Source organism: Anolis carolinensis, chromosome 6 (genome assembly GCF_035594765.1).
Source record: "Anolis carolinensis isolate JA03-04 chromosome 6, rAnoCar3.1.pri, whole genome shotgun sequence".
NCBI classification, from domain to species: domain Eukaryota; kingdom Metazoa; phylum Chordata; class Lepidosauria; order Squamata; family Dactyloidae; genus Anolis; species Anolis carolinensis.
In genome coordinates this window covers 15800636-15823948 of record NC_085846.1, presented here as the reverse complement: position 1 = coordinate 15823948, position 23313 = coordinate 15800636, and the positions used below count along the sequence as shown (strand labels likewise).

Sequence of the window (23313 nt, the reverse complement as noted above, 5' to 3'; positions counted from 1 at the left end):
TAGCATTTCTTTTTCCAGCTTCAGAGAGCATCCTAACACCTTTCTTCTCTGCCACTACAGGACCAACCCCTTTGCTCACATCAGGCTGAAACGTACAGTGACCAATGACCGCTCAGCCCCGCTCATCCAGTGAGAGGAGACAGGAGAGGTGGACAGACTGCTGCCCCCACTTCTCTCTCTCACCCCCAGCACACCGCTTTTCCCAACTAATGAAGCTCTTAAGACTCAGAATGGGTGGCACCGGTTGAGCCAGTTTGGGCCTGTGTCCTTGTCACCCCTCCTTGTGACCAGTGAGTGTTTCGGCTCCCCCAGCCTTGGACCTGGGGAGATGGTGTACAGCAGAGAGGCCACACAGTGTGACTTAGCGACGGAAACTCGTCCGGGGCAGCATACCAACAGCAGAAGAACTGAAGGCAAAACGAGTGGAGGAAAGAGCTAAGGCCATGGAGGCAGAGGTTGTGAAACAGTTGGATGAGTAGAGGCAGAAGAAAGTTGGAGGATGTAGGACCGGAGGGCAGATGGAAGGAAGAGAAGACAAGGGTGGAGGAGTTCCTTGAGTGACTCTCACATTACATTGTGTGTGGAAGGTGTATTCCTGAATCTGGGCATTTGGATGCAGTTCAGAAACCATAGAACACAGTGGCAAGTGCCCACTAATTTTGCTATGTGCGGTTTGCACCCTATCTGGGAACAACCTCCTCTTGCCAATGGCCTGTATTCCACAAAAAGGATTTTCAGAACTAGAAAGTGAGTTCTATATTCCAATTGCAGCCAATGTGCTTTAAGAGTCCCTGGTCTTGGTCTATCATAAATTCACTTCCCTTTCTTTGGGTTCAGTCAGCCAAGGACTCACTTAATCATAGTTGTCATAGGATAGTCTAGCTGAGTGTACACAACTTTTCATGCTATGATAGGGTTGCCTTTTAGTCTCACCCTGATTTATTCCAAATAGTTATTAAAAATGTCAGGACTGAGAAAGAGATATGGTTTGGGGGGAGAGAATGGAGCTAGTATAAACATGATGGAAGAATTCTGGAGTATCTGAATTCAAGATTGAGCCGCATATGCAGTTGACTTGATATGTGAATGCATGTTACTTAGCTGCTCAATATGCAAATCCGGTTCACTCAAGTTAGCATCACTTGGCACTGTACTGTGTGAATTGACTCCATAGAAAAGCACTGCATTTGGAGGAAAGTGTTCATTCTAAATGTACTGTCATATCCATGTATTCCAATTAATTCATGGAAATTCTCAATTCATCTTGGAATCATCAAGTGATGAGCATACATGTGTGAAGCAGCCCTTGCTGACTTCAGATAAAATGTTGAGCAACCACCACTGAAAGGTTAATGATATTTCAAATGATTTTTATCTGCTTTGGCTGCTTAGGCATGCATGACATTACATGACATTACCTTCACTAAGTGATGGCATTCATGTCAACTTGTGTTCAGTGACAGAAAACATGGAGGCCTTGAGGGTTGAAAAGGAGCTGATTAATTGTCAGAAAGTCTGGAAGTATAACATTTCCGGTAGTTGTTCATGGTCTGCTGGATAGTCCATGAACAATCTTGTCTATCCAGCTAATGAGTTTTGAGTTGTCTTCAACCAGATGTTTGGATACTTTAATAGAAAAAACCAATATTATATTTTTCACTAACTTAATTTCATGAAACAAAGGCTACAAATCTTCCTCATGGTTTCATGTTGCAATTTATATTGATTTGTATAGTATTTAACCATAACTTTATTACACTAGGATACATGGCAGCCTATAAGAAATTTAGAGATTCTGCCAGGGTCCCCAAATAGTATAGTGGGTTGAAGACAGAAAAGACTGAACTTGGATTCCTGAGTTTTGGGGAAAGATTGTAGATTAGAGCAAGAAAACTGATTTTTTTAAAATGATTGGGTTTATTTGCGTAATTTTAGTTGCTGGAATGACAGCAGTATTCCTGTTTTGGGGACCAAAGGGCAGGCATTTTGGTCCAAGGCCAGGTTGAGTAATTCAACTGTTAATTTTGTCAGAAGAAGGAAATTTTTATTTATCTGTAGACGAAATAGCGTACTGCTTTATTACCTGTTCCCTTTCCCACAGGGCAACTAAACCTGGGTTCAAGAATCAAGAGGCTGTCCCTGCAGGAACAGATATGCTATTACAAAATCCTTAATCAGGCTGGCCCTGCTTTTCATATGCTGTCATCCAGCCTTCTTTATAGAATTTTATGGGAGGGCTAAGACATTGACCTCTTCTACTTCCAACCCTCCTATATTTTATCACCATTGTATTTCTTTTTTCCATTTTGTTTCTTTCCATGCAGAAAACCTGCTAGGGAGGCAAAGGTGGACTACATGCATGCTGTCTCTGGCTTAGTAGCATAAGGAGTTGTACATTTGGAAGCACCCTAAATGGATTCAGTTTGGGGTCACACTGTATATACCACATCGCTCTCATTCTTTAGTTGGCTTTACCTTTGGCAGTATTAAGTCGTCTTCCATGCCAAATTGAATGGTTCCCTACTCACCTTGTTCTGATAGATTCCGGATAGTATTAAACTGACAGTATTAAATCTTAACTGCATTGGAAATGGGATGTTGAAAAAGCAGATCAGCAGAACGAAACTTAAAACCTTCCAACTGTCCTGATCTGGCAAACTCAGGGCCGATTAATCTTTTGTTGTCTCACTTTTCTCTCTCCCCCTTCTATTTTCATCTTTTGTCTTCAGTTTACTTCACTTGCTGGAAATGTGTTCATAATGGAAAAAATAGTTTGGACACAGTTAACTCAGCAGATGAGAGCTTTGAGGAGGTACCATCTTGCCCTTCCCATTTAGGTCTGGCAAAACCATAGCGATGCACTCTCTCCTAGCTGTGTGTTCTTACTTGCTAATTCCTTTTGTCATCTCATCCACACTCTGATATTATGTAGACTTGTCCCAATTTTCATCTGTGATGAAAATCAGGTATAAAATATAGCTATTAGTTTGAAGATGTATATTATATTTTTAAAATCTGGAATGTTAAGGTCCACATTTGATTAAGTGAAAGGATGGGAAAAATGAATGCATTGATGAGGCCAGATTGCATTTCAGTAGAAGGTGGCTACAAATGAAATGCAGAAAGGGGTTGAAGATGGAAAGAGAAGCAGCTTTCAGTTTTGGTGGATGCTTCTGGAATAACATCTAAAATTGGAAATTGTTCTTTTTCTCTGCAAAAAATAAAAAATGTGTGTGTGCTTCAGGCCTAGGAAGGACCCGCATATAAAAAAAGGAGGGGTGTTGGTGCTCCTGTTCTATTTTGACTATTGCATGGCAATTATTAAATGTGAATGTACCTTCTCTTCTCCTTCCATTTCTGCTTGATGTCCAAAATTGTTCTTTATCACAGAATAGGCCCTGTTGGGTACCTGTCAGGACTGTGGTGTTAGCAGATGTTGGACAGCCAGAAATGGAACGTTAATTTTTGTTGGGGTGATATAGTTTCAGGGTGGAAATATAGCTGCAAACAATCTTTACAAAATAACCAGACGTAGCAAATTGTGATTCTAATGTGCTATATATTGTGAACCTCTTAAGGTGGATGTGTGCCTTACTAGCAGCAAGCGCCTAATATTACTGTACTTACAGTGTGATCCTATACATATCTACTCAGAAGTAACTCGTGTTGAATTCAGTGGTGCATACTCCCAGGTGAGTAGGTACAGAATTGCAGCCTTAGGGATATACTAAAAGATAAGTGTAGTCTCTGCATTTCCCACTCTTCACTAGAGACAAATGACCCCCATCACCACAACCTTTGTATGTTGTTCCTTGTATGTGACTGTTTCAACTGAAACAATTATCAGGTTCTTTGGCATTTCCCAAATTTCTACCTGAAAAGACAGACACATCCAGGTAAATTGTAGAATGTCATATCTGTGTAAACGTTTACAAATACCACAATTCATCACTGAAGGTTAAACTGTCTAGTAGTTTTGACATTGGTATGCTTTTCTTTCAAGAAGTGGGGGACATGATATATGATTTACAGGAGCACAACTCTTTTTTAACATCAACAAAGTGTGTGTGTGAGAGAGGTGAAGGTTAATGAAAAGAGTGCAAGCTGGATTGTTATACTGTGGTTGTTTTTCATGGACATATTCTTGTGAATATTTGAAATGAGTACTGTAAGTACCAACCACCAGTTACCACATTTATCACAGTATGCAGTGTAATGGCTTCACAAAACTAGTTGCTTGTATTGTCTGACTAAATAGTGATGCTTCATACCAAGCCATCATCAAACCTGGAATCAGGGAAGCATTGAAGTGTTGAGATTTGCCTCACTTCTTGGTTGAGACAATAAAAGATGTTTAGATCATTGAGCTATTACACATGCTCTGTGTTAGTTACTAACTGGAAAAAGCTTTTTTAAACTCTGAAACAACTGCTGCATATAGCTTCCATCTTGGGGGTCTTAGACTCTTGTTTGCGTCTGTGTTTAAAAACATCAGTGCATTAGGACATATGATATGAATGGTGCAGATGGCCGTGGAGCTGTGGGGGAGTCTCATTAGCTATGTATATATCTCTGTGTTGATACTTGCTAATTCTAATATTAATAAAGTTTAATATAAACCTATGCCTGTTGGAGAATTCTTATTACCCGGAAGACCATTTGCGATGTCAAATGTTCTCATTTATTTGGCACTCCGATTGTTGAAAATCTGCCTCTCCTTCTGCTGTGAAAGAAGGCCAAGAGGCATTTTCTCTAGTTGTTCCTGAGGATCCAACCCAGCCCCTCTCTATAAACCAGATTTTGTGATCCAACAAAGTTTTTGTGGATCATACTTTGCTTTAGAAGAGAACAGAGACAGGATAATACTTGTGAAAAACAAAACTTCAGTGAGTGAATGTTTCTCCATCGGCCCTTTGTTGTCATCTGCCTTCAAGTCATTTCTAAGTAATGGTGACCCTAAGACAAACCTATTACACAAGTTTTTTGGGTGAATTTGTTCAGAGTGGAGATGGCCTTTGCCTTCCTCTGAGGTTGAGAGAGTGTGACTTGTCTAAGATCACTCGGCGGGATTACGGTACATGGTCAAACATGGGTTTGAATTCTATTCTGTCATACTCCACATTCAAACCACTACACCACACCGGTTCTCTTACTCCTTCCAAATCTGAAAAATGTATTTACTCTTCCATGCACTATTTCCTCCTTTCCATGACCATTTTCCAAATCTGGAGAAACCCTAGGCTTTGCTGGGGGCAAATTAGGCACATTGATTCAAGGTTTGCAAATATGCACAATTTATTATCATTGCAGAATTTTGAGACTTTAAAGTTTTGATAATTTAAATACTCTCCCCATCCCTACATACTTGTTCCCAACCTTTCCAGTAAAGGTATCACCACCCCTACAACCATCCCATAATGACATCTCTCACCACTCAGTTCCCACAAGACACCCCGCATCCATTCTCCACCCCCAACCCACCCCAAGCGTCCTTTCCAGCCGGTTAAATCACCCATCCTCTCCTGATTCCTGGAATATTCACAGTCCTTATCCTTTTAGCTAGCTACTCACCTCTGTTTTACTTTCAATCCTTTCTGTCCATATAGACATAAATTGTAATGTGCGTTTCTTTCTTTTTATTATTATTTACCCTTCCCCATCCTTTCTCTTTCTTTACATTTTTCATATGGGCAGATCAATCTTCCAAAGATCCCCACAAATTCTTTATTTGCATTTATCCCACAGATGCCTTGTTTCAAACATGCATTTTTATGAAAGGTCTACATGATAATGACCTGAATCCTACTATTACCATATATTTCAACTGTCCCAGTTTGGTACAGATATTCTCAACTAGTCCTCTGCCATTTCAGTTTTTCAGATGCTTTTATAATGTCCCACTTTATCTCTTCTCCTTTTTCCCTTTTCATCCCCAGCATATTTTAATTGCTGCAAACTAAGTTCAAAGTACAAACTAGCTTTCACCCAGGGAACTTAGTAGGGCCAGAATCCTGCTCTTCCCAGTAAATTCAGGCAAAGACAAAATTACTGCAGCTGCTCTTACCATGTCTATTCTCCCTCAATAATTTTGCCAACTTCACCATCATACAATGTTGCTTAGCCACATGTTTCTTGGTGTTTACCTATGAAATGCTGGAAGGTACGTGTTATTGGTCACCTCCTACTAGAATAAAACCAGTGAATCCAAGGTGTTTATCTTTGTATTGACTTTCTCTTCAAATAAAGGATTCAACAGATCTACACTTGTTGGAACTAACTACGAAGATCTGTATTTATGTCTGCTTTTTGTAACATTTCTGGCTTTTCCCGCCTCTATCCCAAAGGCAGAACACACACTCAGAAGGAAAGGCAAGAATAGCTGCCCAATGTCTTCAAACTGTAGTGGCCGGAACTCTTAAGTCATTTGAGGGAAGGAGGAATGCCTCAGATAAGAGTCATTGTCCCTTAAACCAGGGATTCTCACAGTGGATAGCAGGTCTCCTAGGGGATACACAGACAGATGCCACATGTGGTGTGACAACTGAAAACAGGGCTGGAATAGCCCACTCTATCATTTCAGTGTCAAAAGCCATATGGTTTGCCACCTTTAGGTTGTGGCATTGCTGGAGTCACTGAAGCAACCTTCAAGAGTTCAAGGGATAAGTGCTGTCAGCTCTTTGCTCTCAGGTAGTTCTTTCTATTAGGTCAGCCATAGTGTTTCTCAACATAGCATACCAACATAATAGATGCAGTGAAGGCAGCTAAGCCTTGGTGGACTTGAGAAAGTCATATCTACAGGAGTAAGACCCAGCACTCTCGAGGGGGAGGCTCTGGAGGCCACATTAAAGGGTTTTATTTAATTTTACACTTGCCAGCCTACTCTGCTGGTCCTTTTAGCTATTTCAGCTAGCTAGAAACAAGTCTATACTGCAGCACCTGGTTCATAGCAGGTCACAGGACAAAAGAAGCCAGTGGAGTTCCAGTTCTTTAACCAAATCCACTCCAAACTGCAGCTACTGCCTCTGCCTACAAGAAAGCTACCATTTTGTCACTCTCCTGTCAAAATCATGTTTGCTGTGTCTACACCAACTCAAAAGTGAACACATAAAGGATAGGCCTATCTGTGGATGCTCGCTTTGAAAACCAAAAAGTGCAACTCAAAAAAAAAAAAAGATGTCCTTTCTCCCATAAACTATGCCTTAAATGAGGAGTGGAGAACTCTGACTCTCCAGGTCTTCTGGAATACAACTCCCACAATCCTTTGTTGTTAGCTGTGCTGCGTGGGGCATCATCTTTTGGGTCCAAATAATCGAGAAAGCTAAAGTTTTCTCACCCTTGCCATAAACCAAATACATGCATGCAACATTCACAGGTTGCAAGTAGAAACTACCAGTTGAGGTATCTCGTTTTTTTGTTTTCTTACCTACCTACAGTTGTTCTTCTGCTAGGGTGGAGTAAGAGAACACCTTAAATCATTCCTGTCTTACTAAGAAGATGGACCTTGTAATAAATGTTTATATCCAGGGGCTCCAGCCTCATAATGAAAGCTGGCTGTGACTATTGTAAGTTCGACACAAACCAGCAACATACTGGTTGTAGCCTGATGAATATTCTCTACAGAAATCAATGCAGGAAGGGCTCGGTTGGTTATCAAGTCTAATCCCCATCCCACCCACCCCTTGCTGGAAGGCAAGTTCATGCATATATTTGCCCCTCTCCCCAAATTAACCCCTGTAATCCCCGCTCACCAATGCTCCTTTATCCAAACTCTTGCAAGCAGAGAGGAGGGATGGACAAGATTCAATCCCTCTAGGTTTCAAAAAAAAAAATACAACTCAATTTGATTCCTTAAGCTTTGAATATCCCCAAGCTCATTTCTAATACAATCCATTCATCTTGATGTGGTTCTTTAGGCACAATTGATCAGCGGCTACACCAACCTCTGGAAACCATCTTCATTTCAACTGTACCCTAATAACCTCCATTACCCTCACAACATAAACCACTAAGGGACTAGGATGGTGAGGACAAACTAGTTCCAAAAAAGCCAACCAATCTCCATCAATGCTATGAACCATGGATGCTTTTCCAAGTATGCATCTATTAGCCAGGCCAATATGGAAGGCATTGTTCACATTATTAACCAGTGGGTGTCCATTACTTGGTTGCTACACGCTGGTGATGTGACCAACTTTCCCATGGCACTTCATGTATCAGTTAACAGATGTTGACTAATGCATATCACGTTTGGAAAAATGGTATTTTGTAGCTTCAGATAAAGCATTCCCATCCAAGCAAATCTCAGCACTCACTTCATTGGTTCCAATAATCTCTCAGTTACTCCAAGCTAGTGGGTGTGATTTGGTTGTTCTGTCTTCCCAGTGCAATTCTGTCCCAAGGTCAAATCAATGGTCTTTTCTTTATATATATATATATGTATATATATACACCTAATGCTGGTTAATTGGGGAGGATTCCCAGCCCCATTCAGTCCCATTTGGCACAAAAGGGATTTAAATTGGCAGCCATGTTCCACATTCCAGGAGTACAGCTGATGAGATTCAGGGAGATGCAAAGGGCTCACAAGAAGTCAACGGTATGTCCTTAGAGGCTGCATTCCCTGACCCTGACCCTCTCTGTTTGGCACAGAGGGCCCTTAGCTGTGACATATCAGAGAAAGGAAAGAAAGCTGGGAGAGGGAGAGGGGTTATACATTCAAAAGCCAGTACTGGGTGAGGACCCCCCTGTAAAATTGAGGAGATGTTTCCCTCATCAGTTGGTGGCCCCAAAAGGTTCATACAAAAGGTTCCAGCCCGCCGTTCCCAAGTGGGAACGTAGGAGGAAGGGCAAAGACAGGGAGGGAAAAAAGTCCGTCGGGAAGCAAGGTCCAGTTAGCAACAATGGCTTCCATACCATGAACACAAATGTACGCACGCACAAACGCATGTGTGTCTGTCCATTCACCACAGAAATCGGTGCGGCATCTTGGCACCGGTATGTCAACCGGTTGATTGGGCAGCATCCCTGAACATTGAGGCGACAGGCAGTGGAGTTGTCCACTTTCGACTTTGTCTCAGTTCTCTATTGGGTCTGCAAGGAAAAAAGAGAAATGATGTTCAATTCAGTTAAGGGGCATGTTCTATTTTAGGCTTTGTTACATGTTATTTATTTATTCATTGCTTTAAAACACAGTCGGCTACCAAGCACAATTCGAAATGGGGTTGTTGTGTGTTTTCCGGGCTGTATGGCCATGTTCCAGAAGTATTCTTTCCTGGTGTTTCGCCCACATCTATGGCAGGCATCCTCAGAGGTTGTGAGGTACATGGAGAAACTAGGCAGGGAAGGTTTATATAGCTGTGGAAGGTCCTAGGTGGGGAAAAGAACCTTGTCTGTTGGAAGCCAGTGTGAATGTTGTAATTAATCACCTTGATTAGCATTAAATAGCCTTACAAGCTTCGCATCCTGGCCTGTGGGAATCCTTTGGTCAGAGTCGTTAGCTGCCCCTGATTGACTCATGTCTGGAATTCTTCTGTTTTCAGAGTGTTGCTCCTTATTTACTGTTCTGATTTTGGAGTTTTTTTAATACTGGTAGCCAGATTTTGTTCATTTTCATGGTTTCCCACTTTCTGTTGAAATTGTCCACATGCTTGTTGATTTCAATGGCTTCTCTGTGTAGTCTGACAGAAATGTTGAAGTGGTTCAGCATCTCTGTGTTCTTAAATAATATATTGTGTCCAGGTTGGTTCATTAAGTGCTCTGCTATGACTGACTTCTCTGGTTTAGTTAGTCTGCAGTGCCTTTCATGTTCTTTGACTCGTGTTTGGGTGCTGTGTTTGCTGGTCCCTATGTTGTCTTGTCCACAGCTGCATGGGCTATGGTAGACTCCAACAGACAAGGTTTTTTTCCCTACCCAGGACCTTCCATAGCTACATGAACCTTCCCTGCCTCGTTTCTCCATATACTTCACAACCTCTGAGGATGCCTGCCATAGATGTTTGTTTTTGGCATCTAATGACTACCGGTTGTGAAGCTGCCCTGAGTCCCGCCCCAGGGGTGAGAAGGACAGGATACAAATAAATAAACAAATTGATGATTCAGCTGTGTATGATGGTTAAAGAATCTCTCCATTTAAGATTCCAATTACCAAATTTCTTCTATTGTAAGATGCTACTGATTGTAATACGCGCCGTAATTGCAGTACCATCCCCACCAACAAAAATACATAAGATACACCTATGAGTCTAAGACGCACTCCATTTTTAGAGATGTGGATATAGGGAAAACGTAAGTCTTAGAATTGAAGAAATATGGTATTATTAGTTTTTTGGACAAACCTGAATAATTTCAACTGTGGGAAGGATAACCTAATTGTCACATTGACAGGAGGCATAGAAATTTTGAGTGAGAGTCGCTTATTTTTCCTGCAGAAGTCTTGAAGGAATATTTCCTTGCTCTAAACTATTTTTGGCTGAGCTCTTGATGCTGAGATGCTAGAAGGAAGATAATGCGTAGACTTTCCATTATAATGGAAGTCATACCTCAAACCTGGCATAGTGCCTGACAAAACTGACCAGAGGGATCTGATTAGTCAGAATCCATGAACACTCTTTTAAGGAGTTGTAGCCAGAAGTTCATGGATCTACCTGCTCTCTCCAGGGTCATAGACACTGCGGGCAGAAAATCTAGCTGGGGAGAACCAGTTATGTGAGCCAGAATGACAATACTTCACAAACAAATATATAGAGAGCGTCTGTTTAGTGTAATTGCTTTAGGTTATATTAATTTTTTATTATATGCATTTATATTCTGACCATTTCTCAGTATTGGGAGTCAAAATTGCTTGCAGAATGATCAAACCAGAACAAATTAAAAGCATTCAAAACTATCCATAAAACAGACACAAAAGGCTTATTTTAAAATGCAAGAGCTCTGAATTTAAATTTGGATCTTCCTGGCAAAGTGAATAAATAAAGGCTCACAGCAAACACTCTCTAGCTTACAGGCCAAGGAAATACTGGAGCTGGAGGAACCATACTGAGCAAGCAAAGTACTCCCTAAGTACAACTGAAATAAGCTTAAGACAATGTTGGAAAGTGCCGAAGAGTGGGGATTTCAGCCCAATGTAAACACAAACTCCATTGTCCAGAGGAATGCATTTCCTCTCAACAATGGAAAGGAAAGATTAATTTAAGAACCTTTCAAACAAGAAAAAAAGTCTCAGATTTTGTTCCTATACAATCCAGTTTTAGTTCAGAGATCTACATGATCTCTGAACCAAAGTATGTTCTTGGAACTTCGGCCTTACCAAAGACTTTTTATCCCCTCTTTCCAGGTCAGTGTACATTAATATAGTGTTCTCCAAAATGAAATATGTCTCTGCTTGGCTGTGATTATTCAAGAAGAAATTAAGATGGTTGCTGCCAGAAAACACAGACTGAATCCACATTAGGGCTATATCCCAATTCTAGGGCTAAGAATCCTATCCAAGTTTAACCCCATTAAAAAAGCAGTTATAAGCCTAACTCAGATTGCATATTCAAATAACTGAAGGCTTCTTAAACAGAGGCATTCTTTGGATAGTCGAATATGCAGAAATCAGCACACATACATACAATGAACTTTTTAAAAGGCCAATACTATACTTGCTAGACATAGATGCCTAGAGAAACCTCTTTGGGATCCTTCCTGCCATGAATTTTGCCCAATTCTTATACCTACATAACTGAATATTAGTTCTGAAAGAACTGTGTCCATTTCAGAAGTACCAAACGTTCAGCCATTTGAATGTGTAGCTATCCACATACATACACTGAACATTAAAATGGTGATCCCATGCTTTCCAGACCTAGGCTTTCACTTCAAAAAGTGTTGTGTGTTCAAACAGGAGTGGGATTGAAGTAACTACAGATAGTTTTGCAACTATGGATTGCAAACTCGGGTATTATTTCCAGGTCACAGATTTAACAGAGCTTAGATGAAGGGAAAGGAATTTTTAAAACCAAAATAAAAGGATCCTAATGTTTAACAAGTGTAATCTTGCTAAAGCACTTTAGCACTTTGACTATGACTCCTGAATAGTGATAATAGAAAGGCTCAGTGGGAATTGGTGAAAATCGATTTCTAAAATGTTGTATGAGTTTAGAAACGGCATTTGATCTCTGGGAAAGGAAGGCTATAAGGGAGGGAGGGAGGAGGGAAAACTGAGGCGTTTTCATGAGAAACCAAATGGAAACCCTTGAAAGTGGGCAGGTACAATCAAAACTGGGAGCGCATGATAGCGCAGTGGGTTAAACCACTGAGCTGCTGAACTTGCTGACCGAAAGGTCGGTGGTTCAAATCCAGGGAGCAGGATGAGCTCCTGCTGTTAGCCCTAGCTTCTGCCAACCTAGCAGTACGAAAACATGCAAATGTGAGTAGATCAATAGGTACCGCTCTGGTGGGAAGGTAACGGCACTTCATACAGTCATGCTGGCCACATGACCTTGGAGATGTCTACAGACAACGCAGGCTCTTTGGCTTAGAAATGGAGATGAGCACCAACCCTGAGAGTCAGACATGACTAGACTTAATGTCAGGGGAAAACCTTTACTTTTACCTTACAACCAAAACTATACTCTCAATACTCCCAAAGACATTTTTCCCTCCTTGCTGAGCCCTTAATTTTCTCCTTCACATCTTCTAAGATTAATGTTATTATCAATGCAACACCTTCATGGTGCTATTTATATTCTTAAAAATCCTGCATGTCAGCTGAAAAGACGTCTGTATTTCATCATGGCTTTGTATAGACATCTCCAAGCCCTACCCATCAAAGGACACTGTGCAAATTTCCCACCTTTCCCACTTGAAAAGACTTTTGTACATAAAAGGAATTTTTTAAAAGAGAGAAAAAGCTACAAATGGAAGACAATGGATTGCTCATAAAACGTGTGGAATGAGATCAAGTGATTGCACAAGAAAAAACCTCAACTGAAAACATTCCTCAGTATCTTGGACTATAAATCTAATCGTTCCATCCAATTATGTCATTGGACATATTAAGTGGAGATTGTGAGTAAAGTAATCCAACACATCTGGAGGGCAGAAGGTTGAAGATGGCAGTCCACGCTAGAAAAAGAAAGTGGCATAGTCATGAATCTCTTTCTTCTCTTAGTACATTCAGAACCTTATTCTGTGGAAGGTGCACAAGAGCAGTGGTTCTCAAAGGGTGATCCTTTGAGAAGCAGAAGCAGCTTGGCCAATCTCAGGGAGATCAAAGATGGAGAAGCATTGCACTAGAGCACAAAAGTGGAGAATCCTAAGCACCTGAACAAACCACAAATCCCAGGATTCTTTGAGGTGGTGGAGCCATGACAAAATGCTGATACAACGCAACAAACACCCCACTTACTGGCTGTAGGTCCTAGTTCAGTGTCACAAGAGGGAGAAAGATGTGGCTCCAGGGCAGGAGAGACGGTGAAGCGGGAGAACCTCAGGGCATCGACAAGGCCAGACTCGGTCCTCTTGGCTGAGGGCAGCAAGGCAGGGGCCAGGGGCACCGGCGAAGACATGGCTGGGAGGGAGGGCTTGACTGTGCTGGGGTCCGACACCATGGAGACATACGAGGGATTCTGAGCCATCAGGGGGAAATCATCGTCCCATTCGAAACTGCCACCTGTATGGAAAAAGAAGAATAGGAAGGAGGAAAAAGGACAGCTAGACTGAAAGCCAATGTGATGTCATGGTTACAACATGCATCTAGAAATAAGTCAATCTAGGCTCAAATCTGTACTGTCTAGGGAACTCGACTGCATGGCTTTTAAAAAATCCAAGTTTGTGTAAAGTCATCAGTTATCCATTACATTCACCTGGTATCCCTGAAACAATCACTATCTCCTTCTGCTTAGCCTATGCAACATGGTTGCTATGAGGACAAAGGAGAGGGGTGAGAGAGAGAAACCATTGTAAATGGTGCGTAAAGCATCTGAGGCCTTATCTACACTGACCATGTAAAGCAGTTTTAATCCAGAATTGAAGAAAGGGATTTTGCTGTATAGGGGATTAAACAGGAAAACCTGAAATGATTTTGAGGCCCAGATGGTAATGACACAAACCACAGAGCACTGATGCGCATTAAGGGCTTTCTTTTGTATGCTTCTGTGGGAGTTTGTTGTCTGCCTGCTACCATCTGAAGCTAGTTTCAAACTGCATTAAATAGTCAGTGTAGATGAGACCGCAGAGAGGTAGGGGGATTAATTAATCTGCACCATTATTACAGGTGAAAGATCAAGCTAGTACTGAGAAAATACTTCATGTTAGAAGTGGAAAAACACATCAAGAGTCTTTTAGCAGAGTGTTTTACACTAGTCCAATGATGGGCAAGCTTTTGCGCTTGGTGTGTCAAAATTCACCAAAAAACCTAGCATGACTTGGGTGGTGTGTCACTTCGAGAAAAAAAACATAATTTCGCAATATGTATAGTTTAAATAACAAAAATGTATAATTGTAATATATAACTGTATTTAATAAATCAAAAACTATTTACTACCATTATTTCCATGTACAACAATCTATTGTACCTCTTGCAGTATCCACGCTGATTTCTCTCTATTCTAGTTTCAATGTAGTCATGAATAATGAATAATATAATAAGAATATAATGGTAATAATATAATATACTACTACAATAATAATAGAATAATAATTGAATGATTTTTATATATATATTCCCATGGAGTAAACAACAAAACCACTGGACCAAATCACACCAAATTTAGCCACAAAAGACATAGTCATCCAATCAATCTGCATGCGGCAGCGTGTCAGCAAAAATGGCTAGGCGTGTCAGTGCTGACACACGTGTCATAGGTTGGCCATCACTGCACTAGTCTGTATGGATACATGTGGACCACCAACAAACTCATACCAAATAATCAAACCCAGTTTCAAATGGGGGAAACATTATCCATTTGTTTATTTCCGTACTCCCAGGTTCACTGCAGCCTACATTTGCTTCCAAGTACCAATCTAAACCAGGAGAACTTCTATTATTAATTTTGGAATACCAATACTGTTGATTTTCTGTAGCTTCTGGTATCTTTCATCCAGCTGACAACTTCACACAACAGACATGCAATATTAGGAATGCTGTACCTTTAAATCTATTCTCACTTCTTACAGCAATGTGTTTTTAAATCAATCCAGTTGTTTTATGAACTTCTCTCATGCAACTGTTTTAATGATTTAATGAAATACATTGCATTTGCTTCTGTATCATTTTTATGACTTCTCAGAGTCTATTTATAGTTCAAATGTCCAAAAGGTAGGGGATTTAATGGAAGGAAATAAAAATCAGATGTGGATTCTCTCTCTCTTTTTCTGGGCATGTGTGTGTTTCATCGCTACAGCACAAAGCAGCCCTGGATCCATTTTTAATAACAAGGGAGAATCTGTGCCACCATCTGCTTTATCAAATGTGACAATTTTAGATTATGAGCCTCCAAACAACAAAACACAATGAAGAGTTTATATACTAAAAATAAATTATTTCAGAAAATTAAATTGCACCCAACATGCAATATTTTCCAAAGCTGGAGTATGTTCATTCCTAAATACGAACCAGAAGGCACACTTCATTCACGCCTATAATTGTAACAAGTTTGCTTTTAAAAATACAAAACAGTAACAGTCAATTGTCTGCATGAATCACTAATCTGGTAATACTCTCTCAATGAAGAAAGCAAATTCAATGCAGTAATACATGAAGAGATGCAAATGAGGAGTCTTATCTGAGCACAGACAGTCAGACAGTGATTAAGGAGTCCCATCATTCTTAAATCAATTCAAAAAGAGTGTTTGTTCCAGTGCTGGACAGCTGAGGCTTACTTCCTGTTCATTTCCTAGGTTTGAATTCAGTTGTTAGCCTAACAAGCACAAAGACATTGATTTGCAGAAGTCTTGACTTTGCAACCTATTCAGCAGCTCTGCTCTATCTGAGATTAGCTCTATGAAGGCCTGAACCTCAGTTTGAGCAAATAATCAGTAGCAGAATGATCTTCTTTCTGTCCTTGACTGATGCCTCAGATCATAACTTCTACCTTATCTTGATTTTGTGTCTGCTCCTGATTCTTAGTCAAACATTGCTTTTGCTGCAGCACTCAGCCCCCCAGCCTGGTTGGGATGCTCCTGTCCTTGGATCTTCTTATCTCCATTTGCTTATTTTTGAACTTGATCTTTTACCTAATCAAAGACCTTACTGATGCTCCTGATCCTGGTCCTTTCTGGAACTCACATTTGCCTCTTGTAGGGACTATATCCCTCTCTCTGTGCCAAGTCATGCCCTGTTTTCTCTGAATCCCAGAATGTGATGCCTGCTGTGGTCTAACAATCTGCTCGACTCATTTAACATTGACAAACCACCACACACAAAACTTCTTCTCTGCTGGATTGGCCCATTCCCCACACAGTCCTCCCAAGACTAGCCAAGATAGAAGCTTGATCTTTGCCCAAGACTCACTGAAGCCATCGGCTGCGGGAAAGGGATCAAGTCCTGGTTCTAACGTTGAGCCAGGAGAAGGGGCATCACCATCCGGTGCTCCCTGTGAACTCAGCTCGTTGGTTGGTGTTTCCTACAGACAGAATGGACAAAAATGACATAAAGAATCCAACACCCTCCTCTTCTTGTACTTCGATGTGAACCCCTCCCTTTCCATGCACACAGACTTCTACTCTTACTTTGCTGCTTGTTCCTGCTTAAAGGTTGGTGCTGGCTGCCACCTATTTTGATATCTCTCCATCATTTCCACTATTTTCTAATGGAGCTGAGGTGGTGCAATGGGTTAAACCCTTGTGCCAGCTGAACAGCTGACCTGAAGGCTAGGTTGTTAACCTGAAGGTTGCCAGTTTGAATCCGTGAGATGGGGTGAATTCCCATCTGTCAGTTCTAGCTTGAAAGAAGCCTCCCAGCTAACACATCCGGGTGTCCCCTGGGCAACATCTCTGTAGACGGCCAATTCTCTCACACCAGAAGTCACTTGCAGTATGTTCTTAAGTCATTTCTGACACGATAAAAAACTATTTTCTAATACCACATAATGGTCACAGACTCCTTAAAACATCTCTAGGAGTAAACCACTACCCATAGGACTCAATCAAGAATTTATGTGAAGGGAACTGAAAGGTCAGATTAAGATCCGGGAGAAATAGGAGCTGTGTGGGCAAGTGGACAAGCCAGGAAGCCAGTGCAGAAGGCTGGGTAGGGATGCAACCCAAATATGCAAAGGATAAGACAAAGAAATGGCATCAGGATAGCTGAGAGAAAGACAGACTAGATAGCTGGATTAGGACCCATGCACTGTGATTCCACTTTCAACTGCCATGGCTGTTTCACGAAATCCTGGCATTTGTATGTCAGTGAGGTTTTCTTGCTGAAAATTCTAAATGCTGTTCCCTGAACTGCCAATTCCAGGATTCCATAGGATGGAACCATGGCACTTTGTGGAATAATAGCATCATAATTCTGTCTCGTGTATGAACCCTTAGAGTCCTGAAAGAAGCCCCTCGTCCCACCACAACTCATGTTATGAACCCTCAATGCTGGTCCTCCTCACCTGGTCAAAGAGGTAGACGGTGACATCGTCAAAGAAGGAGACCATCTTTCGCTTGCGGTCCAGCTCAGCAGCTGCCTCTTCTGCTGAGCGCGGGGACTTGAGGAGACCACGCAAGTTGTGGGCATCGTCGCTTTCGCTCACCACAATGGGGACACCCCTCCCGCCACTTCCAGCCAGGCCTCCTTCCTCATCCTCCTCAGCATCATCGTCCTCCTCATCCTCTGCCGCCATGGCAGCTTCTCTCCCACCCAGCACGGGGCCCTCCCCCAAAGCCGCTCCTTCCCAAAATGGCCCTTTCCTTCCTCCTCCAGGTGGAGGGAAAGCCTGCAAGGCCAGAGGGGGCAGCGACAGGGACAAGCGGGACAGCTTGACTGGAGGGGCAAGGGTCAGAGGTGAGGAGGGGCCAGGAGGCAAGAGGAGGGATGGATTGAAGAGCAGAGTTCAAAGCAGAGCAGAAATAAGGCAGGGAAGGAGGGGTTGAGACGAAAGACAGAGAGAAAATTATTTCACTAAGAATATCTTCCTACTATTTTTGCCCAAACATATCTCTGCATCCTACAACTGGTAGTTCACCACATATTTCTTCTGAACCCTCTCAGCTCTTATATCTCAAAGCAGTTCATCATCCTATTCTGTATTTCTTTTAGTTCCTATTAAAACCATTCCCACGTGAAATGATCTGGCAAAAGTGGATTAACAAGACTTCTATTAGCTGACCTTCATCAGGAATATCGTCAGGATTGTACTAAATGATCAAGCTCTAGATAGCTATTGCTACCGAGCCGTTTCCTGATTACCAAAAGCTATCTACAATCTCTCATGTGCATACTTAGTTGGGATTAAGCTACACTGGAAACATGGAGGCGGTTCTAAGAACCCGTTGAGCTTGCAAGAATTCTCACATAGAAAGCTGTTTCAGTAGTAATGGATGGAGAAAGTATTTTTCCCTCACCTGTAAATATCTAAAAGTATACAAAATTAACAACCTGCTTGTCAATGTCCCCACACACCTTGAAAATAGGTCTATGGTCCCTGATGCTCCCTGTATGTAGCTCACATTGTCCCATGTAAGAAGATATCGTAACAGCCTTCTGCCCCAAAAGCAGGAGAAAGTGATGCCCCCACCTCTGCAATGCCAGTGGCCCGGTCTAAAACAGACCCAACATTTTCCTTAATGCCTTTATATGTTGGCAACATAGAGCACACAATGAAGCCTCCTGCCTCCTACTTGGTGTGGTGTAGCCAATTGCTTCTTTTTATTTGGTGGGAAAATGTTAGTATCTTTCTATTCTCAGTGGTCTAGCTTAGCCACTGTACGTACTTCTTTCTGGAAGAGGCATTAGTAGCTTTCTGGAGTTGTGGGGATCAGGAGAGTAACCTGTGGTCTGACCAGAACAGGTGGGACTGTGAATTTACCATTCATGGTACCCTATGGCTTGTAGTGACTTCATCATTCAGACCAATGGCACATCCAGGTTTGTCTTTCCCATTCACACCCACCCAAGATGTTTTGGTGCCCAAGGAGAAAGACAAGATCACGTTCCCCCAAGATCCACTTACAAATGGACTAACAAGAGGCAAACACCTCACCCTGCCTTGTAATGGTAGTACTGTAGTCTCACTTATCCAAGCCTCGCTTATCCAAGCTTCTGGATTATCCAAGCCATTTTTGTAGTCAATGTTTTCAATATATCGTGATATTTTGGTGCTAAATTTGTAAATACAGTAATTACAACATAACATTACTGCGTATTGAACTACTTTTTCTGTCAAATTTGTTGTATAACATGATGTTTTGGTGCTTAATTTGTAAAATCATAACCTAATTTGATGTTTAATAGGCTTTTCCTTAATCCCTCCTTATTATCCAAGATATTCGCTTATCCAAGCTTCTGTCGGCCCATTTAGCTTGGATAAGTGAGACTCTACTGTACTAGTCTTCCCTCTATTGTTTTGTGAACATCCCATCTCACTCCAGCCACAGATGAGATCATTACCTTTGATATCTTCCCCAGCTTGATTCCCTGGGAGTCCAGGCTCCTGCTCCTTTGGGGGCTGCTCAGTTGCTACAGAGCTGTCTTTATGGACATCTGGGAGTTCAACCACACTGGATCCTGCTACACTTTGAATCTCTATCTGGCTAGGCTTCTCCTTTTCTTTTCTCTCCTCTTCCTCACATCCAGGTTTTATCCCCTCAAGCTCTCCATTAACCTCTTCTTGATGTTTCTCCTTATTCTCCATGTCTACCTCCTCTTCCTCCACCACCTCTTCCTTCTCCTTATCTTCCATGATTTCTGGCTGCTGGGAATCAGTGACATCCTTCTTGTGATTTTTCTTGTCCTCCTCCTCCACTTCTTCCTCTTCCTCTGTCTCTTCCTGCCCCTCTTCAGGTTCTAGGGGCCACAGACGAAGGATGGCCTGGTCCTTCAAAGGGGCAACCGGACGAAACCCCGGCACTGGCTTCTTCTGACTGCAGAGTAGGTTGCGTGTGACATTTTCATGCAGTGTAACCAAGAGCTGTTCCTTGCATACCTGGACGACAAAGCCTCCATCCAGAGTTGTCTTCTCTATGGACTTTCCCTCCTCACTCCCAGCAGCAGGGGCAGGAGGAGCCAGGACCTCAAGGGATTCTGCCTCTCCGTCAGAGAAGTAGGCAGAGTCACGGTGTGGTGTCGTAGGTCCCAAACTCCTCCCTACCTCTTCCTCCAGCTCCACCCCTTCTTCACTCACAGACAAGGTAAGGTCACTAGTGGATTGAGAGATGGATGTTGTTGGGAGTTTGCCTGAATCTTCATCTCCCTCTGTTTCCTCCTCTTCTTCTGGTGGTGCTAGTGGTGGAGGATCCTCTTTGAAGATGAACTCAGGAGAGAAAGTGTTCTCTGTTTCATAGCCACTGTCCCCAAATTTTTGCCCAGGAGAGGAATAATGTGATGCAGGGCTGCAGACATCTGACGAACTGGTGTTAGAAGGAATGTCCAAGGAATCTACAGAATCTAGGGTTCCTCTTTGTCGGTCTGGTGCTGCTGGGGAGAGGGTTAAGGTTACAGGGCCCGTGGAAAACCCATCAATAACATCCGGGAGGATTGCAATAGTCTCCTCATCATTACTCTCAGCTAGAGTAGACAATGGGGGTATCTCTACTGGAACAATCACATTGCAGCAGCCAGAAGACATGGCTGGGAAGGGTGAACCTGGGGCAATCCGTGTGCTGCCTCCTCCTCTCTGCTTTGGGTAATCTTGAAGTTCATACGTCTTCACAACGGTGCCCATGAGTGGGTCAAAAAATTCGCTGTGCGCCTCTCCTTCCCCATCACAGTCCCTTGGGGGCAGCATAGGACACTCAGAGAGGGAACCCCGCTCCACTTTCAGTGAGGAGTCATCCTCAGTGCCGTAACTGTCACGGTGAGGGCGTTGCAAGGGTGGGCCATGGTTGCTCCAGCCACTCACCACATCCCCCCTAGGAATGGCACATGTGCAACGCACCCGAGTGCAGAGTGGGCATGGCAAGAGATTGCGCCGCCCACCCCCAATGCTGCTCCCGCCACCATCTGTGCTGCTGCCAGAACTCTGGTCCTCCATCAGCGAGGGCTCCTGTTCCCATGAGGGGGATCCCTGGAACTCTGATGGGTCCCCAGCCAATGTCTCCCCTGCTCCTCGTTCTTCCATCATCTCAGCATCCCAGCTACGCTGCTGGTCCTCCAATTCACGGTATACTGTGAGCAGGGACTCAGCGAGGAACGATTCCCCTCCCGTCGTGGGAGTCTCTGTCAATGATGTCTCTTGGATCTCGCTGTCTGCACGGAAGGGGTTGCTGTCCCCACCACTACTGGGCAGGAAGGGATTGCTGGTGGGCTGCTCCTGTGGGCGATAGGAAGCACCAGGGCAGTCCCAATCTGAGGGGAAGAGGGGCTGGGGCGGTGAGCCAGGACTGGGAGCGCAGACTGGCCCCTCCCCACTGCCATGGTCCTCCAAGCGGATGTAATACTCACTGCTGACCGAAGGACTGCGGGCACTGATTACGGGCACAACACTAGGGGTTTCCAGGCTGTGTCCACGCTGTGAGGCCTGTTCGTAGAAAGGATTGCTGCCTGGTACAGCTAGGCCGCCATTGCTGGAGGGGTACTCAGGAGGAGCCGAGGCAGGGCCCTTCCATCTTCCCAGGCGGGCCTTTTCCCACATATACTCAAAGTTCAGCCCCCCACTGCTTTCAGTCACGGTCAGAATATCATCCATGTCGCCGCCATGGAACCCATCCAATAGCGGGTAAGCGGAGATCTCTTCTGATGAACGGCGGTGACGTGCTGAGGAAGAGGAGGCTGCTGGTGGTGAAGAGGAGCGCTTTGGCTTCAGTGCACTCCAACGCCACTCAAAGCTCTCCTCTGCTTGAGCGTTGGAGCGCTCATTCAACAGGTAGCTCACCTGCAAATGTAGCTCTTCCATAGTTGGGCGGTGAGACGCTGGGAGCCAGCAGGACTGCATTACCTCATACCTGGAGTGGGGCAGGGATGGAAGAAGGATAGAGGAACAGTCGGAAAAACAGGCAGAAAAAGGAGTAGGGGGAAATCCAGTTGGGGAAATAGCCTGAAAGAAACATTACAGGTAGAGGGCAAGAAACAAGGAGGGTTTGGTTTGTTTGTTTTTTGAAAAAAAATAATAACAAAAGTTGGAATCACAAAAAGAACCGTGGGAACAGAAGAACAGTTAGAAACACATTGCTGAATAGTCAGAGATAGAAAAAGAGAAGCAAAACAGACAAAGCTTGTCTACTACAACTATGGAAAAAATAGGAGGAAAATAAATTAAGCAGAGTAGTTGCAAAAGTGGCCCAGAGGTCTCAACGGCAAGCCAGAAGAATGAACAGATAATGGCCAGATCAGAGATATAATGGCTGCCACATCAAGAGAGCAAAATAGGTAAAGGATAAGGTAACTTGAAATGCAAATAATTTTGAGGAGTATGAGAACTATTGCAAAGCAGGGATGGGCAACCTACAGACCAGTGGTTCTCACCCTGGGGTCCCCAGATGTTTTTGACCTACAACTCCCAGAAATGCCAGTCAGTTTACCAGCTGTTAGGATTTCTGGGAGTTGAAGGCCAAAAGATCTAGGAGCCCAGGTTGAGAACCACTGCAGTTCTCATCATTCCTAACCAACAGACAGTGACCAGGGATGTTGGTCTTCAGCAACATCTGACTGTCTGAGCTTTGTGCTGGTCATGGACCCTAAATAAAGAAAGATATATACAGACTGTCTAAAGCAGGCATCCTCAAACTATGGCCCTCCAGCTGTTTTGGCCTCCATCTCCCAGAAGTCCTTGTCAGCTTGTTCAATGGCCAGGAATTCTGGGTGTTGGGGGCCTAAACAGCTGGAGGGCTGCAATTTGAGGATGCCTGCTTTAGATAGTCTTATATATATCTTTCTTTATTACAGTCCATGACCAGCACAAAGTTTAGACAATCAGATGTTGCTGAAGACCAACATCCCTGATTACTCTCTGTTGGTTAGGGATGATGAAAACTGTAGTCCAAAAACATCTGGAAGGCCAAAGGTTTCCCACATAGAAAGCTGCCTTACTGAGTCAAACCAATGTGGTAGGAACTGTCTACACTAACTGTTAGGGTTTTAGGAGCTTAGCACTCAACACTTCCTATACTGCAAATGCACTCAGCCCTATCTTTAAATGGAACTTATCATACAATGTCATAGCCTTGCCAGTGATGTACAAT

General features: G+C 43.0%; 2 protein-coding genes across 3 annotated transcripts in view; one reads left to right on the top strand and one right to left on the bottom strand.

Annotated features, from left to right (window-relative positions):
• LOC100560478 (brain-specific angiogenesis inhibitor 1-associated protein 2) overlaps positions 1-4623 on the top strand; it is a 36884-nt gene extending 32261 nt beyond the window's left edge. Inside the window, exon 14 of the mRNA XM_008118489.3 lies at positions 61-4623. Within this exon, the coding sequence (XP_008116696.2) occupies positions 61-133 (73 nt within the window). The 3' untranslated portion in view covers positions 134-4623. The remainder of the gene's footprint in view (positions 1-60) is intronic.
• Positions 4624-5277: 654 nt separating this feature from the next.
• Positions 5278-23313, bottom strand: part of lmtk3 (lemur tyrosine kinase 3) — a 36609-nt gene continuing 18573 nt past the window's right edge. For both annotated transcript variants that reach the window (XM_003225859.4, XM_016996498.2), the window contains exons 11-15: positions 19586-22077; positions 17589-17959; positions 16496-16607; positions 13391-13654; positions 5278-9090 (exon numbers count right to left, since the gene is read on the bottom strand). In XM_003225859.4, the coding sequence (XP_003225907.1) occupies positions 9074-9090; positions 13391-13654; positions 16496-16607; positions 17589-17959; positions 19586-22077 (3256 nt within the window). In that variant the 3' untranslated portion in view covers positions 5278-9073. The remainder of the gene's footprint in view (positions 9091-13390; positions 13655-16495; positions 16608-17588; positions 17960-19585; positions 22078-23313) is intronic.